Source organism: Schistocerca americana, chromosome 8, assembly GCF_021461395.2.
Source record: "Schistocerca americana isolate TAMUIC-IGC-003095 chromosome 8, iqSchAmer2.1, whole genome shotgun sequence".
Taxonomy (NCBI): Eukaryota; Metazoa; Arthropoda; class Insecta; order Orthoptera; family Acrididae; genus Schistocerca; species Schistocerca americana.
Window position 1 is genome coordinate 74149680 of NC_060126.1, and position 20322 is coordinate 74170001.

The 20322-nt window shown below is 52.6% G+C and overlaps 1 protein-coding gene across 1 annotated transcript in view; it reads left to right on the forward strand.

Moving 5' to 3' along the window:
• Window positions 1-224: 224 nt before the first annotated feature.
• The window catches only part of LOC124545544, a 90201-nt gene continuing 70103 nt past the window's right edge, over window positions 225-20322 (forward strand). Inside the window, exon 1 of the mRNA XM_047124491.1 lies at window positions 225-646. Within this exon, the coding sequence (XP_046980447.1) occupies window positions 225-646 (422 nt within the window). The remainder of the gene's footprint in view (window positions 647-20322) is intronic.

Here is a 20322-nt window from a genome sequence, read left to right on the forward strand (position 1 = left end):
GACGTGAAAAGGAGACTGAATTTTTAGCGAAAGAAATGGCTAAAAAGAAGCTTGCCAAACCGGCAAGCGCAAAATACTACACAGCCCGACAGAGCCGCCAAAATAGCGCTCTGTCCGCACCACCAAAGAACATAAAAGGCACCCGCGTCGGCATCACGAAACCCACGCGTAAAAGCCCAAACAACCGCGTCGCGTCGACTTCCGCATCTGCGAGCAGACCGACGATGACAAACACCTCAGTTAACTCCACCCCACGACAACAGCAAGGGGCAGGGAGAAGGAAATCACAAATCCCCACAAAACTACCGCACAGTTTCGAAAGTCCCAACCGTTTTGATGCCTTGGGGGACTCGGATGAGGAAGGCGAGACAACCGCCACCCCAGACGTCAACCCGCCGCCGCCACCACAACAAACTCCACAAAGGGAAACATCAGCAGCTCCAACCGCTACGTCGCACGACGACAACTCGACTCCCGCCGTCGAGGGTCAGCAACAGTCCACCGACAGCGGAGAGGACGAGACAAATCCCAGAAATGTCCCACCAATAGTGGTGTACCAACTAGAGGGATACACAAAACTTAACAAAGCGATAAAAGACAAGATATCAGGCCCCCTAAAGGCCATCTTCCGGGGTGACTCAGTAAAGTACAATTTCGAGTCCCTAAGTGACTACTACGCCGCGGCAGCCTTTCTAAGAGAAAGGGAGGTACCGCACTACAACCACCAACCGCCCGAGAAAAGGGATTTACACGTGGTCGTCCACGGCCTACCAGCCCAAGTACTAGAGGAGGAACTACGAGAGGCTCTTGTAGAAATAGGTTTCAGACCTACTTACGTGCACCAATTTAAAAAACGAGCACGCAACTCACGAAGGCTCATCCGCGAGCCAACGTACAAAATCTCCCTTCCCAGCGGCTCGGGCGGTGAGAGGATATACGAAGTGCGGTACATCCTCCACACAAAGGTGACGGTAGAAACCTACCGTCCCAAGGAAGGTCGCGCGCAGTGCCACCGCTGCCAGCGCCTAACGCACACGGCAAATTATTGCAATATGCCGGCGAGGTGCGTAAAGTGCGCGGGCCTTCACGCCACAAAAGACTGCCGGAAGCCAGAGAGCGAACCGCCAAAATGTGTACTGTGCTCCGGAGACCACCCAGCATCTTGGAAAGGCTGCCCGGAACACCAAAAGTACATACACCGCCCCAGACAGCCGACAGAGGGACAGCAGAATCAGCGTGCGCCCTCGAAAAACAGACAACCCCGACAAGACAAAAGAAAGGACGGAAGAAAAACGAGGACAGACCCCAACCAGGTGTTAAGAGACACACCACAGACGAAACATGACGACCAAACAAACAGGGAAACCCTCCCAGAAAGAGTCCCCACTACAGGGGAAACAATACAACAGTCGACAACTGACGAAACAGAAAAAGCGACACACAGAGCAGACAGACCAGACACACACACAGCAGAGGGCGCACGCTCCCCACGCCCCCCACGCTCACAACAAACAAGACCACAGTTTCCACCTCTCCCTGCGCGACGACAGGTCCATCCGGACATTGCCGCAGCCGCACACGCGGAGGTGGCAGACACAGACAAGAACACGCCAACACCTCGCCGCCGCTCCTTCAGAGAGGCACTAACATCACCACCGACCGACACTACACCAAATCACACCCAGACAAACACGAGAAAACAAACACAAATACAAAAAGAGACAACACAAAACAAACAGGAAACCACTGACACACCACACACAAATGAGAAAGGACTGCTCGTGGACGCCCTATGGGTGATCATAAACACAATCCGTTCCCTCGAGCAGGACACAAACATCGTCACAACAATACTACACACGGCAAACGCGCTCCGTCGAACATCGGACAGGACGGAAAAGACACAAATAATACTACAGGGTCTGCTTAGTGCTTTCATGTAAAGATGGCGCAACGAGGCAGACAAAACACTGACACAACACTCTGCATATGGAATGCAAACGGTATCAAAAACAAAAAGACGGAGCTACAGACGTTCATTTCGGAACATAATGTGGACGTCCTGTTAGTCTCCGAAACACACCTCCGGCCCTGCGATACTTTTAAACTGCGGAACATGACGGGATACCGCACAGACAGACAAAATCAACGAGGAGGCGGTACGGCCGTGTTCCTAAAACGGAAAATCCCACACGATGTGGTGGACGCGCCGCCAGTGCAGGACATCGAGGTCACTCTGGTCACAATAAACACAGAAAGAGGGAAACTGACGGTGGGGGCAGCATACCTAGCCCCAAACCGCCAGCTACTGGAAGAAGACCTCAGAGTGATCTTCGACAGACACCAAAGGGTGGCGTTGGGCGGGGACCTAAACGCTAAAAATCCAGCGTGGAATTCCCGCACAACGAACCCCAAAGGAACAAAACTCCTGCAACTGGAGGACGCGTACCACTACATCGTCCGCGGCCCAGACGACGCGACACACGTCCCACTCATAGCCGGACAAAGACCGGACGTCCTGGACGTACTGCTGACGAAAAACATTGGAGACGACGTCACGCTAGATACGATCCAGGACCTAACGTCGGACCACAATCCGGTACTAGTGAAACTCCGCAGGCTAAACTCTATCCCGGACATTCCGAGAAGAGTTATAGACATGAACTGGGAACAGTATCGCAGGGTCCTCACAGACACAATAGACCCAACACTGGACCTGTCGTCAGAGGAAAAGCTGGACGACGCTGTCGAATACCTGACTACCAAGATACAAAAAGCCATAAAACAGACCAGGATAACCACAACACTACCGGATAGACACGAAACAGAACTCCCTCCGCTACTGCGGGAACTTCGATGCCAGAAAAACAGACACAGAAAGCTGTGGCAAAGAAGCAGGGACCCGCGGGAGCGGAGAGAAATGAACAGACTGTCTCGTGAGCTTGAAAAGCGGCTGAAAGAATGGCGCGCGGAAACCTGGGAAGACAGGATGGAGACACTCTGCCTCCAAACCCAGGACGAGTGGCAACTAGTCAAACACATTCGACAGCAGCGACCAGCTAAAAGGGCTATGCTAGGACCCCAGGGAACCGTGTTTGATGCCTTGTCGAAAGCCGAACTGTTTGCGGACACGTACGAGGAGCAAAACACAACACCACAGATCGACCTCACAGCTGCAGAACAACTTGAGGAAGAGAATGTCACACAAACAGTTCAAAATCTCCGAGACACACCGACACAAACAGCACCAGAACTCACAACACCGACACACATAAAGAAAATAATAGCCTGCAGAAAGGGCAGATCCGCACCAGGACTAGACAAAATTTCAAATTTGCATCTAAAGAACCTCTCTAGGAAACCACTAGTCCTGCTAACACGCATAATAAATAGCTGCATGCTGCTACAAAAATTCCCTGCGGCCTGGAAGGCAGCAAAAGTCATTACAATCCCAAAGGCAGGGAAAGACCCAAAACTACCGGCGAACCACCGCCCAATCAGTTTACTCTCCACAATGGGGAAAACACTTGAAAGGGTAGTATTGGACAGGATCAACAAATGTCTCATAGACGATGAAACCATCAGACCGGAACAATTTGGGTTCCAGAAAAAGGTCTCTGCAGAGCTACAAGTCCTTCGACTAACAGAACATATCACACACAATTTCAACTACACAAATTCAACAGCAGCAGTATTCCTCGATTGGGAAAAGGCTTACGACAAAGTTTGGCATGACAACTTAACCTATAAGATACACCACAACACGACGATCCCCGATGTGTACACAAAACTAATAGACAGCTTTCTGACAGACCGGACGTTCCTTGTTGAGGTAGACGGAAAACGCTCCTCAAGAAAGACCCTGAGGGCCGGCATACCCCAGGGGTCGGTGCTATCACCTACACTTTTCAACATATACGCAAACGACATCCCCCTGTCACCGCATGCCAGGATAGCCCAATTCGCGGATGACACAGCCTTCTACACGAGTGGCAGGCAGCATCACTCAAACATAGCACGCCTCCAAAGGCAGCTAGACATGGTAGAAGACTGGTGTAGGGGAAACAAAATGACATTAAACGCAGACAAAACTACAGCTGTCTACTTCACAAGGAAGCGGCCGGTACTCAGAAACCAGCTGTCCCTAAACGCCCAGGAACTACCGTGGAGAGACTCCGTGAAATACCTGGGCGTAACATTAGACAAAAAGATGTTGTTTCACCTTCACATCGGGGAAAAGCGAGAGAGAGGTATAAACCTCGCAAAAGCCCTCCTGCCCTTCTTCCTCAGCAGGGAGATGTGGATGGAAACTAAACGAACACTGTACAAAACAACAGTCCTCCCAGCACTAACGTACGGGTGTTCTGCGTGGGGAATCACGTGCCAGACAAACCACAAAAAATTGCAAAGGGTGCAAAATAAAGTGCTAAGGTGGATTCTGGACGCCCCACCGTGGACACCCGTACAAGAACTCCATGAAACAGTGGAAGTCGAGAGGATACAAGACACAGTGCAAAGACTGGTAACGACACTGTTTGACAAACTTGAACAAACCAGAGAAAACTGCAGACAACTCAGGGGCACAGGTACTGTGATACCCCGAACGTGGCACAGGCAGAGAGTGCCACGCCGAATCATAGAAGCCCCCGTAGACTAGTAAGGAAGTAGTAAGCAATAGTAAAAACACAATAGTTAATAAGATGTCGTTTTAGTTTAACATAATACACTGTAATTGTCCTTAAAAATCCATGCTCCCGAGGTAGAAACCAATAGGAAATAGGAACATGTCTATTATTTGTGCATTAATTGTTAGTTTTAAATTTTCTTGCTGATTATTAGCGTAGGACCAGAACTAAGTCTAAGATGTAATCACCAAGCCCCTCCCCCACTCTCTGTCGGCTGCACGACCACCCTTAGCTATATAGAATAAACTAGAGTTAACCACTTGACAAATGTTTTAAAAAATTAATGTTAAAGTAAGACGCAGATCCTCAAATGTACGACGCCGTACCCAGTGGGCAAGCGGCGAAACAACGGGCACAGCGGCCGCCACGGAACGACGACCTCATCTCGCCGAGCGGCCGACTGGCAAAACTTCACAAAAGGAAAGCAGTGGGAAGCAGCACCCGCTGCACCCACTGCACAGAACCCACGCCTCAAAAATCGAGGATGGTCGGGGGCCGCAAGGCCTCATTGTTACCGACCATGCCCTCCAATGCCTACGATTTTGTTTTTGTAAATAAAAATTTAATCACAGAGAACAACAAACCAAACCATACAAATACACGTAGATTCGGCAAAGCCGAAGGAACTGTAGAACACCACGTGACACAAAAAAAAAAAAAAAAAAAAAAAAAAAAAAAAAAAAAAAAAAAAAAATGATTCTCTGCATCGGACTCCGAGCTGCATCGGACTCCGAGCAGCTTGTGCTGTGTGTCGATCACCTAGGGGCGGCGTTATTACTTCGCACCTGGTGATCGGAGCGCAAAATTGTCGTGCCGTCAGGGTGTTAGGGCGAGATAGGTGGCAGGAGAACGTGCCCGGACTAGCTGGGACTAGTAATGAGTAGTACAGGGAAAGATGAAGACCCAGGGCCTCAGACGCGGGGGCCCGACCGGGAGCAGGCCGGCCCCCCGCGCGCTGTACGTCCGCGGCCTTCGAGGCAAAGATTTAGTAGTAGGGCCGAGGCCGAGCTCGCGGGTAGGTCTGAGCCTAACTCCAACACCACACAAGATACAGACGTAGAACTAGCAATACGACAGCAGATTCAAAAATTACAAGCACAACAAGACAACAACATGGAGACACTTCGAAATGATAAACCAGCCAATCACGACGCACCACGTTCGGACACTGACAAAAATTCAACAAATGAAGACACCAACCAAACATATGACGACGATAACTGCTCACAATATTACCGCTCATCCGACTCTGAAATCTCTGAAACAGAAGACATGGAACAGGACGATGGGGAAGGGGAATTCCAAACCCCTCCCCCACGTAAAACAGCGAAAAGGAAAAACACAGAAGATGACACCGTACCACACAAACAATTCTCCATCCAGATTGAAAACAGATTTGAACCTCTTTCACCTCCACCTCAGAGAAGCAATAGCAATGTAAATCCAGTACCGGCACCCCATCCAACTCCATCATCATCAACTGCTCCCCAAGCCACCGCCAGAAAACCAAGAATCCCGCCTATCACAATTCAGTACAAGGGACATTACTTAACGCTTAATGCCGCACTCAAGAAACATATGGACGGACCAATACAGGCGATCTACAAAGGAGATACAATCAAGTACCATTTCGATTCATTGAAGGACCAAAGAACAGCACTCGACTTTTTCCAGCACCACAACATTTCCAACTTCACGCACCAACCACAGCACGAAAGACAGTTAAAAGTAGTAATCAAAGGTCTACCTGAAACAGTGACAGAAGCTGAAGTAGATAAAGACTTACGAGACCTCAACTTTATGCCGCGCAACGTCCACCAATACAAGAAGAGAGATAATAACACGAAACAACTCAGACCCATGGATGTATTCTGTGTAACGCTTGACCGGAAACCAGAAAACGATGCCATCTACCATGTCCGATACATCCTTGATACGAAAGTAACAGTCGAATCATACCAGAACAAAGATGGTCCTCCGCAATGCAAAAAGTGCCAGGGATTTTTCCACACTGCAAATTACTGCTCCATGCCCACTCGCTGTGTCCGCTGCGGTGGCGCACATAGAGCACGAGACTGTAACCTTCCAGTTAATGCCACCTCACACTGCGTTAATTGCAAACAAGACGGCCACCCCGCATCTTTTCGCGGCTGCGAAGAATTTCAGAAAGCAATCCGGATATACAACGCACAACGACCAAGAACCACCAATCCCACAGTAGCGACAATCCAACCAACCATTAAACACACACCAATGCCAACTCCAGCCGAAGCCAGCCGCAGAGGACGGAAAACATGGACAAATATTCAGACAACCCAGGAATCACCTTCAACCACCCAGGCTCACCAGACAACAACCTCAACCTCAAACCAGTCAACTGGACCTGCTTCCTTCCTCGATTTCCTAAATCATATGACAAATTTCTGGAAGAATTCACAGTGGACGAACTTCATTTCAATCATTACCACCACATTTCAAAATTTCATGACTGCACCAGACTTAGTATCTAAAGTAATGGCAATTGTCGGCGGAATCATGAAATTCTTTGCAACCGACAATGGAAATTAGACCAACTAAGAGCCAAAACCTCCGTTTTTGTAATTTTAATGCGTCAGGGATTCACAACAAAGCAGACTTACTAAATGAATTTATTGAAGACAATAAGATTGACATACTAGTTGCCACGGAAACTCATTTACGTCCATCACAGTCATTTAAACTTCGCAATATGATATGCCACCGAACAGACAGGACTAATCGACGGGGAGGCGGAACAGCCATCTTCATTCGATCTCATATTCGACACAACCCGGAAATCACGCCACAGATGACATCTCTAGAAGCCACAATCGTAAAAATTGAAACAACACAAGGGAAAGTAACCCTGGTGGCTGCATACCTCAGCCCCAGAGTTACACTCGAAGAAAACGACCTACTCCAAATATTTGACAATAACAATAAAATTTTACTGGCCGGTGATTTAAATGCTAAAAACACTACCTGGAACTCGCGAAGGAACAATGCACGTGGAAACACACTTTATAACTTACAAGGAAGACTGAACGCCGTAATTTCCGCTCCTCAAGACATCACCTACATTCCATTCAATCACCGCCAGCAACCCGACGTCCTGGATATCTGTATAACCAAGAACCTCGATCCTGATTTACATCTCCGAACCCTTCAAGACCTCACTTCTGACCACCTACCAGTAATCGGCCACATCGGAAATGCAATAGAACCGCCTCACCCACGACACAAAACCATTATCAATTGGGACCAGTTTCAGAGATGGCTGAATAACAACATTCGTCCCACATTGGACCTAACTACCACACAAAAAATAGAAGAAGCTATCGGATTGTTAACAGACAAAATTAAAACAGCATATAAAAAAGCTTCTGCAACTACAATATTTCCGGAATCAAACACTCACAATCTGCCACCACTCATACAAGATCTAAAATACCTGAAAAATGCAGCTAGACGCCGATGGCTCCACACTCGAAACCCGGACGACAGAAGACAGTTAAACAGACTAAAAAAGCAAATCCATCACCGAGTACAGGAATGGAGAGCAGAAGTCTGGGAAGACCGCATGAGTACACTACAACTTCGTAATACAAATGACTGGAAACTCATCAAGAACCTCCGTCGTACGAAAACACACAAACCGGCTTTACTTCATAATAATAATCTCATATTCGATGCTTTTAGCCAGGCAGAACTTTTCGCAGCCACATATGAACAGCAAAACACCATAGAACCACTTGGAAACCTACAACCCGACATCATACAATATCAACAACATGTCACAACTACAGCACAGAATATCCGTCAGACACCTCCGCGCGATCTACCAGAACTTACCACTCCAGCTGAATTAAAAACGATCATCAACCGACTTGGAAAAAACTCCGCTCCTGGACCGGACCTCATATCCAACATTCATCTCCAGAACCTGCCAAGGAAACCTCTCGTCCTGCTCACCAGAATCATCAATGCCTGCCTAATCAACCAATACTTTCCTCAAGCATGGAAGATTTCTAAAATAGTACCGATACCTAAACCTGGAAAAGACCTGAAGAAACCACAGAACTATAGACCGATAAGCCTTCTCCCTACGATGTCCAAGCTCCTGGAACGTATCCTGCTACCAAGAATCCGACAACCTTTACTCGATGGCCACATTATCCGACAAGAACAATTTGCATTTCAAGAGAAACTATCAGCCGAACTCCAGATCCTCCGTATTACAGAACACATCACCAAAAACATGAACCTCTCACGATATACAGCCGCAGTTTTTCTAGACGTTGAAAAAGCATATGACAAAGTGTGGAAGGACAACCTACTAACTAAATTAAAAGACCAGACAGACATACCCGAATGTTACATTAAAATCATTGACAGTTTTCTACAGGACCGAAGATGTTTTGTTCAAATTGATAACAAACACTCAGCTCGAAAAACATTACAAGAAGGAATACCGCAGGGTTCGGTGCTCTCGCCGACCCTATTCACAGTATACGTCAATGACATACCAAAAACTGAAACTTCGACAATAGCCCAATTTGCAGACGACACGGCACTCCTCGAGACGCACCGACGGTTAGCAACGACAATAACTAGACTGCAACAACAAGTGGACCTTACAGAAAAATGGGCCAAAAGAAACAGGATTAAACTAAACCCGGAGAAGACAGTTGCCATACTATTTACACGCCGGCGCCCACAGATTCACGACCAAATCGAACTAAATGGAACGCAATTACCATGGAAAACATCCGTCAAATACCTCGGTGTAACAGTTGACAACAAAATGCTCTTCAAGCAGCATATTGAACAAAAACGTCTACGTATTTCAAGAACCATTCACTCCATTTACCCTCTTTTGGCTAGCAAGGAAATGTTCCAAAAAACGAAATTAAACATATACAAAGCAATAGTAATTCCCATGATACTCTACGGCTGCTCGTCGTGGGGCATAACCAGCAGAACAAATCGAAAACCACTCCAAACACTGCAAAATAGATGTCTAAAACTTATCCTGAATGCACCATGGTGGACGAGGACTACTCGCATACATGAAGAACTTAACATGCCGACCGTCGACAGTCAAATCATCACCACAACAAGAAGACTAATCGAAAAGATTGAAAGGCTCAGACCTACCACGCAGCAATTACAGGACCTAGCAACTACAGAACCAGCCCAATGGCAAAAAGTAAGAGTTCCACTCTCCATCCTTCAAGACAACTAAGAGAGGAAAAAATCAATAGAACAGCTCCATCAGAACAACGAACCTTCAACAAAATATAAAAATACCAAGAACGTGAGCCTAAAGGACCAACATAATGTGCCCAAAGGCTCTCCAAAGCAAACAAGGTGTCCCATTTTTGTAAAATAAATGGTGTCCCCAATAAGCAATCCTTACCCCGCACACTTGAGGGGCCAACCTCCTCCGGAGGTAGTACCCTTGCCGACGCACAACACACCAAAAAAAAAAAAAAAAAAAAAAAAAAAAAAAAAAAAAAAAAAAAAAAAAAAAGTGATTCTCTGCTCTGCTGCTGTGCTGTGCTTGCGTGCCTGCCGTCCCGCTCGCTCTCGCTGTGTGTTACGCGCGTCGTCGAAATGGCAGATCAGGCGGCTACGAACGAGACTGCTGCGGCACCCGCCGCCACCGGCACTACGAAGAAGGCCAAGTCTGCGTCGTCTGCGAAGAAGCCGCGCGCCAAGCCTGCGCACCCGCGCACCTCTGAGATGGTGACGGCCGCCATCAAGAGTCTGAAGGAGCGCGGCGGGTCGTCGCTGCAGGCGATCAAGAAGTACATAGCCGCGCACTACAAGCTGGACGCGGAGAAGCTGGCGCCGTTTATCAAGAAGTACCTCAAGTCGGCCGCCGTGGCGGGCGAGCTGGTGCAGACGAAGGGGAAGGGCGCGTCCGGCTCGTTCAAGCTTGCCGGCGCCGGCGGCGGGGGGGCGGCCGAGGGCGGCAAGGCTCGTGCCGGCGGTGCCAAGAAGAAGCGCGCCGCTCCGGCCAGCAAGGAGAAGAAGGGCGCCCGTGCGGCCGGCGCAAAGAAGGCTGGTGGCGTGAAGGCGGCGACCGGTCGGAAGGCGGGCGCCGCCAAGAAGGCGTCTGCGGCGTCGGCCGCTCCCGCGGGTGCGAAGAAGGCGGCTGCGGCCAAGCCGGCCAAGGCCAAGTCGCCGTCGAAGGCGAAGAAGGCCGCCAAGGTTCCGACGAAGAAGCCGAAGGCGCCGCGCCCGAAGAAGGCGACGACGCCGTCTAAGGCGAAGGCTTCGCCCAAGAAGAAGAAGTAGAGTAGAGGAGAAAGAGATGGGAATGGAAGGGTTTGGCGCTTGACTCCGTCGTCCCCACCCCCCGTCGTCGTCTAGTGGCGCGCAAGAGACGCGCGGCCCAAAACGGCCCTTCTCAGGGCCATCAAAGCACGTCGGGGAAGGTTTTGATTGTCGTGTTGCGTTTGGTGTGGGTGTCTGTCTGGCGTTTCTGTATGCCCGTGGGGATGCTGTTTGCGTGCCGTGGTGGTTGGATTGCGGGGGTCGGTGGCGGGTGTGGGCGGCGGTAGCGGTAAGCGGTGTTGTTGTTGTTGTTGTTGTTGTTGTTGTCGTGGTTGATTGTCGCCGTGTTTGTGGCGGCGGCCGACGGTTGGTTTTCTGTCACGTTGTTTTGTTTGAATACGTTGGTTGGCTTGCCTGCGTTCGTTCTTCTCGGATGTCTGTCTTGTCGAGTCGTGTCTGGTCTTTGTTTTGTTTTGTTCCTTTGTGTGTGTGTGTGTGTGTGTGTGTGTGTGTGTGTGTGTGTTATGTTTTGCAACGGGGGGCACGTTGAGATGCGGAAGGAGTCGGCGGGGATTTCGGTGGCGTGTAGAGCGAGCGAGCGCGCCTGCCTGGCCGTTGGCCGTCGGAGTGGAGTGCGGGTTGTTTTGTTTTCGAAACGAAAGCGGCGGCCGGCCAGCCACCCGTGCGGTGTGACGTCGGCCGTTGGGTATTGTGCGCTTTGAGCGCCGGGGAGGGATGATGTGTGATTGTTGCGCGCTGCTAGCAGGCAGGCAGAGTGAGCGGGTGTGGCGGACGGACGGGAAGTGGTGGTTTTTGTTTTTGGGTTGCGGGGCGAGAGGCAGGCGACCGACAAAGTTTGCTCGCGACGGAGAGATGTTAGTGGCCCTGAAAAGGGCCGTTTTTGTTTGTGCGGTGCGGTGCCGCGGCGCGGTTTAGGCGCGCTCGCCGCGGATGCGGCGCGCGAGCTGGATGTCCTTGGGCATGATGGTGACGCGCTTGGCGTGGATTGCGCACAGGTTGGTGTCTTCGAAGAGGCCGACGAGGTAGGCCTCGCTGGCCTCCTGCAGGGCCATGACTGCGGAGCTCTGGAAGCGCAGGTCGGTCTTGAAGTCCTGGGCGATCTCGCGCACTAGGCGCTGGAATGGCAGCTTGCGGATGAGCAGCTCTGTGCTCTTCTGGTAGCGCCTGATTTCTCGCAGGGCGACGGTGCCCGGCCTGTAGCGGTGGGGCTTCTTGACGCCTCCGGTGGCGGGCGCGCTCTTCCTCGCCGCCTTGGTGGCGAGCTGTTTGCGCGGCGCCTTTCCGTCGGTGGACTTGCGGGCCGTTTGCTTTGTGCGGGCCATGGCGGTAGCGGTAGCGGTAGCGGAGCGGCGTGCGTGGAGGTTAGGTGCGGCGCGGCGTCCGGTGCTGCCTTGACAACGGGCCCGCGCGCCTCCGTGCTGCGCTTATATGCCCTCGGTTGCGCGTGGTGGGGGGAGGGCGGGCCAGAGTCTATATAGGGGGGCGGCGGGCGCGCTGGGCGCAGACCGTAGCCGACTCGCCAGCCGCTGCAGCTGCTGTTTGTGCACGTTTTGCTTTGCCCGAGGAAGGAAGGATGACAGGCCGCGGCAAGGGAGGAAAGGGGCTCGGCAAGGGTGGCGCCAAGCGGCACCGCAAGGTGTTGCGCGACAACATCCAGGGCATCACGAAGCCCGCCATCCGCCGCCTGGCTCGCAGGGGCGGCGTGAAGCGCATCTCTGGTCTGATCTACGAGGAGACCCGCGGGGTGCTGAAGGTGTTCCTGGAGAACGTGATCCGCGACGCGGTGACGTACACTGAGCACGCCAAGCGCAAGACTGTGACGGCCATGGACGTGGTGTACGCCCTGAAGAGGCAGGGGCGCACCCTGTACGGTTTCGGCGGTTAGGCTGCGTCGCAGCGGGCGCTGGCCTTCCCGCGGCCGTGCTTGTGGGTGGGAGAGACTAGAAAACGGCCCTTTTCAGGGCCACCACACTGTTCGGAAGTTGAAAAGTGCGAAAGAGTCTGTGTTGTTGCTGCGTGTGTGCGCTGTGTTGTTTGTTTGTTTCTTTCTTTCTTTCCGTTTGAGCGACGTGATGTGACTGGGAGGGGAGAAGGAAAGGAAACGTGTCATGTGGCTGGCTGTGTGTGGAGCTGCTTCGTTTGTGTGTTTGTTATTGTGTGTCTTTGTATCGATCGCGACGGAGATGGCGGGCTGTGTGTTGTTGTGCGAGAGGCGGTGATTATTTGCTTGCGTGGTTTGGCTCTGTGTGTTTGTTTGCGGCGGCGTTGGGGTTTCCGAGGCAAGGCGTGTGGGCATAGGCGGCCGGATCAGCTGTTTCGTTCGTGTCGACGGCCGTTGCGCGCGGGAGTGGAGGGCGGTGTGTCGACACGCCTCCCTTTAACAATGGTCATTATTGCTGCCGTTTGTCGGTTTGGAAGGCGACTGCGACCGTGCAAAATGTGCGTGCGTGTGTGTGTGTGTGTGTGTGTGTGTGTGTGTGTGTGTGTGTTGGGCCACACGGGCTGTGTGGACGACAAGATGGCGGACGTGCGCCGGCGGCGGCTGTGCTGTGACAGTGCAAAGTTAAAACAAAACAAGGTGCGGCGAGGACGACTGAAATTTTGCTTTGGACGTAGGTGTGTGTGGTGGCCCTGAAAAGGGCCGATTGTTGTGGGCCGAGCCGGCAAAGCGCGTTGCGTGCAGGGGAGCACGCGGCGCTGCGATTGCCTGGCCTCCTTTAGGCCTTCTTCTCGGTCTTCTTTGGCAGCAGGACGGCCTGGATGTTGGGCAGGACACCACCCTGTGCGATGGTGACGCCCGACAGGAGCTTGTTGAGCTCCTCGTCGTTGCGGATGGCAAGCTGCAGGTGGCGCGGGATGATGCGCGTCTTCTTGTTGTCGCGGGCCGCGTTTCCGGCCAGCTCGAGCACCTCAGCCGCGAGGTACTCCATGACGGCGGCGAGGTAGACGGGCGCCCCGGCGCCGACGCGCTCTGCGTAGTTTCCCTTGCGCAGGAGGCGGTGGATTCTGCCGACCGGGAACTGGAGCCCAGCCCTGCTTGAGCGGGACTTTGACTTGCCCTTGACTTTGCCTCCCTTTCCGCGTCCGGACATGGCGATGGGCTAGCGACGGTGCACACGAAACGGAAACGAAAACGACCGGTGCGAGCGGCAGCGAGTCGAGCAGCGGAGTGCGTGCCGGCGCAGCCGGGGTGGGGGTGCTTTATGGGCTCGGGTGCGGCGGCCGGTTGCGCGCGCGCCCCATTGGTCGGCGGCCGCAACAGGGCGAGCTGGTAAAGGTGCGGCGGCGGCTGGCGGCGGGTGCCACTGTGTGGGGAGACGCTGACTAGAGCGGAGCGCTTGCTACTGGTGTTGCTGCTGCCGTACGTTGGTTCGAGATGCCGCCCAAGACTAGCGGGAAGGCCGCCAAGAAGGCTGGCAAGGCGCAGAAGAACATTTCGAAGGGCGACAAGAAGAAGAAGCGCAAGAGGAAGGAGAGCTATGCCATCTACATCTACAAGGTGCTGAAGCAGGTGCACCCTGACACGGGCATCTCGTCGAAGGCGATGAGCATCATGAACAGCTTCGTGAACGACATTTTCGAGCGCATTGCGGCCGAGGCTTCTCGCCTGGCGCACTACAACAAGCGCTCGACCATCACGTCCCGCGAGATCCAGACCGCTGTGCGGCTGTTGCTGCCTGGCGAGCTGGCCAAGCACGCCGTGAGCGAGGGCACGAAGGCGGTGACCAAGTACACGAGCTCCAAGTAAGGAGGTGGCTCTGGAATGGAAGGAAGGATGGAGAAGGCTCCTCCGTTGCGAGAGCGGCAAAACGGCCCTTTTCAGGGCCACCAACTTGCCTTTTGCGGGAAGGGCGGAATTGTTGTTGTTGTTTGTGTGGACGGCTGTGATGTATGTGTGCATTTTGATTGTGGGTGGGGGGGCGCGTCAAAGCGTGTTGCGCGGGGTACGGCCACGAGGTTGGTCGCCGTGGCGTGGAATGGTGGCACGCCTCGTTGGCGTGGTTTTTGACCCATTGGTGTTGTTGGTGTGTGTGTGTGTGTGTGTGTGTGTTACCCGTCTGCGAGGGGGGACAGTGTGATCGGCGACTTTTGTGTCACCGTAACGACGGCCGTTTGCGGGTTTGTTTTTTTGCACATCATACATGGCGAGGGTGAAATGTGAAATGTTTTTGTTTGGTTTTTTTTGCCGCCCACTATTCCCTTTGCTGTACGCCGAGTTTGACAATGGTGCGACGTAACTGCAGCGTGGAGGTGTGTGAGTGACGTTGAAATGAACGTGCCATTAAGACGCATTGTTTTGTTGTTGTATTGTACTGTACGTGTACGGCGACACGCACGATGATGTACCATTCGACTCTGATGTTTGATAGCCGTGTCTGACTGATTGCGTACGACGCACGCACACCGATGTCGTCATTCAAGATGCACGCTAGACGACGACGGCGGCGGCGGCGGTCGTTTGTTTGGCGAATGTCTGTACACGTGTTTGTCTGTGTCCATCCGGTATGTATTTGTTTGTTTGAAAGTGTTTTGTGTGTCGGTGACGTGGTCCGATCCGTCGCCCCCTGAGTAACTGTCGATCGGCGCGATAGACCGGCGTCACGCAACTGAACCGAAGTCTTGGGCACACCCGTCATACTGTTGTACACCGTCGCGCTGAGAACGGTAACGAAAGGTTGACTTTGATCGGTCGAATGTCTGGGCAGAACGTGAGGAATGAGGCAAGAGTGCAAGGAGGGGGGGCAAAAGAGAGAGGAAGGGAAAAAGGGGAGGAAACGCATTCGTAGAGCAACGGAACGTTCCCGTGTCGGAGGCGTATTGGAGCCGCACTGAAATGCGTTTAACGGCGGCGCGGCTGCAAGTGTCTGCCGTGGTGAACGTTACCTTTGACGGCTGCATTGGGCTTTGCCTTTGCTTTTGCTTTCGCTTTCGCGTTCGCTTTCGCTTTCCCGGATGTACGTAACGTTTGTTGATATGGTTCTGAGGAAGAGTGTATGACAGTGCCGTGCCGTCCATGTTCGTGTGCCCTCCCATTGTGTGTATGCTATTGTCTGTGTACTTGAATGATGTATGTAGGTGTTAGTGGACATGTTTTACCAGTGGGGGGAAATGGATCGTCGATAGTTGCCGTCACTCTGTCACGGTCGAGATGACGCACCCTCCGTACAGAAAGGTGTCGGGAAAGTGTGTGTGTGCGTCCGTGAATTGGCAGTGTTTGGAGGTGGGCGTGCCCTGCATGTGGCCCGGAAAAGGCTGTTCGTTAGGCGGTAGTGTTGTGTGGACAGGGGAGGGGCATGCGTAACGCTGCTGGCATGGCATTTCGGGAGATGGGAGGGGGCAAACGAGGAAACGAGGAGCGGCGGCCAAAGACGGGACGGGGAGGGGCGCGGTGTGGGTGGCTTGCGCCTGTGCTCGGCGTTGTGGTTTGTGCAAAAGAGGAGGAGAAAAACAATGTGAGTTGCCAGGGAGGGGAGCGGTGTTGTGTTGTGGTTGTCGTGGTGTAGCCGCAGACGCGGCTGTCAGTGAACGTGGCGAGACGGACGGATGCGCGGAGGGGCGGGGGCGGCGCATTTCGCCGGTGCCGTGCCGTGCCGTGCCATGCCTGAAAGCCGCGTGGTCGCTGTGTTGTTGGTGGCGTGGGGGCGAGGAGAGTACCGTACGGGTGTGCTTGTGCGCCGGAAATGGCACACTGCGCCCGCCCGTCTTGGAGGCTGATGGCTGTGGTGTGGAAATGGGGCGCGGTGATGTTGAAGAACAGAAAAGAAACCAAGAAAACGGAAGGCGTGATGCGGCGGTGGTGGTGAGAGCGGGAAAAACAAAACAAAAAAAAAAAAAAAAACAACAAGAAACAAAAAAGAAAACAAAAAGTCTATCAATATTAAAATGTAAATGGAAATGGAAATGGACCCAGGTATAACCTCCCTGCACAAATAGCAGAGAGTCCGATGATAATAAAAATGTGCCAGAATGTTAACGTCCCTACAAAACAAACCCAACGATAATATTAATGAAAGAGTGAACCGTATGTAACATTGCAACAGACATAATGAAACCTGATAAATTGTATAAGGGCAGCAGCGTTGACCTTTGGCCCTGTATTCAGAATAAAAAGAGCCAAAGATCGTTACCCCAATGAAAAAGACACTGAAACACGTATGTAACATAGTAGCGATGGCGAGACATTGTAGCATCTGTGACCAGAGAGTTTGCGCTGGACTGCGCGAGTGTTGCGAGCGGTTCTCAGTCAGTCAGTCTGTCAGTAGTCGTTGCGAGTCCGTAGCTCTGTGTAGTTGAGGGCTGTACTCTGTCAGTAGTCGTCGCGTGCAGTACGCTAATAGTCGTCATGCAGAGCGGTCGGTCAGTAGTAGCAGCCGAGTGCGGTTGTGTGATGTAGGCGGTCGGCAACACTGGTCAAGATGGTGAATAAGGTATACTGTTAATTAATATAATCATTAGATAATGAAAAATTGTAATTATTCTCCAACAAGTTCCCCAATAATAATTTTTATTTCAAAAGCATTTTTCAAACATTTAATTTTTTATTGAACTAAAGAGTTCGTTGCACTTCACATTTCATTCCACGTCTTTGAAGAAAAATGTCACTAAAATCACAAAAAAAGAGAATATTATTATTTGCAATGCAGTTCCTCCAAGCGCTGCGCAACAACCAGAGCAGAAATGTGACATCCATTTATTCGGAGGTAAGACTTTAATTCTGATTGTTTTGCACAGGGCCAAAGACCGATATTTCGGTTTAATTGAAGTTTCTTGTCACTGAACGGACTTTTGTAAATGTTGTGTGAAGACTTTATATTTGAGTCAGATTGCGAATTTCACATTTTTGTTGCCATTTTCAATACCTCTCATTGTGGGCGAGGTTACAATTAGCGCAATGTCCATTAGCATCCGTAAATAACATTGTCCATTATTTTAAATTTTGCTGGGAGGTTACAACACACACACAAAAAAAAAAACAAAAAAATTGCATTTATATCCGCTCCTCAATTGTAGATACCCCTTACACAGCTGTGTGCAATGAATGAGTGCTGGCTGGTAATTAATTGCACTCCTTGGAGGGAAATGCCATAGGAAGTAGTCTTTAAAAAGTGAATGTTTTTCGTTAAGAGACAAAAGTTACTTTAGAAAAAAAGTAATAGTGGGGCTTTTGTTGTTGAACAAAAGAAGTACAATGAACATACGTTATCAGATTTGCGCAATGCAGCGTCACACCACCTTTTTGATTATAACACAATATACTATACATCGTCCCGAACCGTGACCAGAGTCGCGAGACGAGCAGAGCACGCCGCCGACGCCCGCTCAGTACAACCGTCCACCCGCTACTACTGTCGACCGACTACTACCTCTCCCGACTCGCGCTACAATATATATAACAACTGTTCCTGGCGACCCGGTGCGTGCCACTACTGTCGTCTGGCGCGGTCCAAGCGCCGACTAGCAGCGATAAAGAACTCTCTGGTCAGACAGAGATGCTGTCATGCCTCGCCATCGCTCTGGTAATGAATACATACGTGTTGCAGCGTGCGTACCACCGGAACACGCAGTGGCGGAGCCAAAGACTGTGTTGTCGAGGTCGAGTGCGAGTGGGAAGAGAGGCAGCGTCGGCACGGAGATGCAAGCGAGCGCGAGACGCACGGGGGCTGCGGCGTGGCGCGTTTGCGGTCGGCGCCTTTGGTGGCAACGGCCGGGACAAGCAGCGGTGTATGGTGTGGTGCGGGGCGGACAGGGGCGGCGGTGGACGGGGAGGAGGCGGCGCGACGACGGCATGGGGGCGAAAACGGGACGGGGGACGGCGGATGTTGAGAGGCGTCACGCGCGGACAGGACACAGACACAGAGACACACAGATTGGAAAGGGAGGGTGCGCGGTAGTAGTTGGGAATGTGCGTACCGTGCGGGATGGGAGTGGGCGAGGAACACGGTCGTGGCCCCTGTTTTGGGTGCGTGTGATGACGTCGGTGTGTTGTGGGAAGGGAAGGTGCTGTGGCGGCGGCGCGTAATGGGCGTAGGCCGAAAAGAGAAAGGAACGTGGGCAGTGTGTTGGCAAGCGTCGGTTCGACTGCGACGTTGATGGGCAGGGCAGGGCAAGGTTAATGGTGGTAGGAGTAGGCGTGTGGGCGCAAAAAATCTGCCGCTGCAGGCGGTGCCGTAACCGCCATGGCGGGAAGGAGAGAGGGCCAAAGAAAGAAAGAAAGAAAGAAAGAAAGAAGAAAACAAAAAAAAAAAAAAAAAAAAAAAGGAGGGGGGGGGGGGCGAAAGTGGAGAGGCGGTGGTGTGAGAAGGGCGGGGGCGGAAGGAAGGCAGGAAGGACAAGAGGCGAGGCGACGGCTTGCTTTGTGTATCGGTCGGTCTCTGGCTATGCTTCGTTTTCTGCAGCAGGGTCGGTGCGCGGCGTGGCTCGCGGCAGTGGGAACGCCTGGTGGCTGGACGGCCAGCAATGCGGTTGGATGGGCGGCCACAGCACCGCACCTGTGCCCGAGGAGGAGACGCTGGCGGCGGGCCCTGAGGTGAGGCCGGCTCGGCTGGGGCTGTGGATGTGTAGGTGTGCGCCGCTGCTGCAACAACGAGTAAAACGCGAGAAGGAGGGATGGCGGTAGAGAGAAAAAAAAAAAAAAAAAGGTCGTGTTGTGTTGATGCGCAGGCAGACGCGTACAGAGGGACGAGCCCGGTCTGCAGCAGGGTGTGGCCGTGCCGAGTGCAGAGCAGCGGCGGCTCGGTTCGGTTCGGCCCGGCCCGGCCCGGCGGGCCGCGCTGTTGTCGCGGACGTGAGCGCCCCCTGGCGGGTGGCCGGAGGCGGCGCGGCGTGTTGGACGTGTGGCTGGTGGCAGTGCACAATTTGCGAGTGGCTGGCGGTGTGGTGTGGCGGTTGGCGCGTCGGGCGGCGGAGAGGTATGTGTTGCGGGCGCCCTTTGCTGCGCTGCGTCGTTGCGTGTGCCGTACAGGGCGGGCGCTTGTCGACTGTGTGGGCGGTGTGGCGAATTGGCGTGAAACGGCTGCCGAGAGGTGTGTGGTAGCGAGCCGGTCGGTGGTGTCAGTGCGAAGGGGAATGTGCGTGCGTTTGGCGGTTTCGGTGTGCTTTTTGCGGCGTGAGAGTGGGAATTAGTGGGGCCGGCTGTTGTGTTGGTTCCTTGTGTCTTGTGTCGCGTAGCTTGATGGCAACGTGGAAGGACGCCGGTTTCGTTTCGAGCCTTGCGTGTGGTTGTCGACGTTGACTGGTTGGCGTGTGCCGATGCACGTGCATGTGTGGGTCGCGAGTGCGTTTTTGGCTGGCTGTGTGTGTGTGTGTGTTTTGGGGG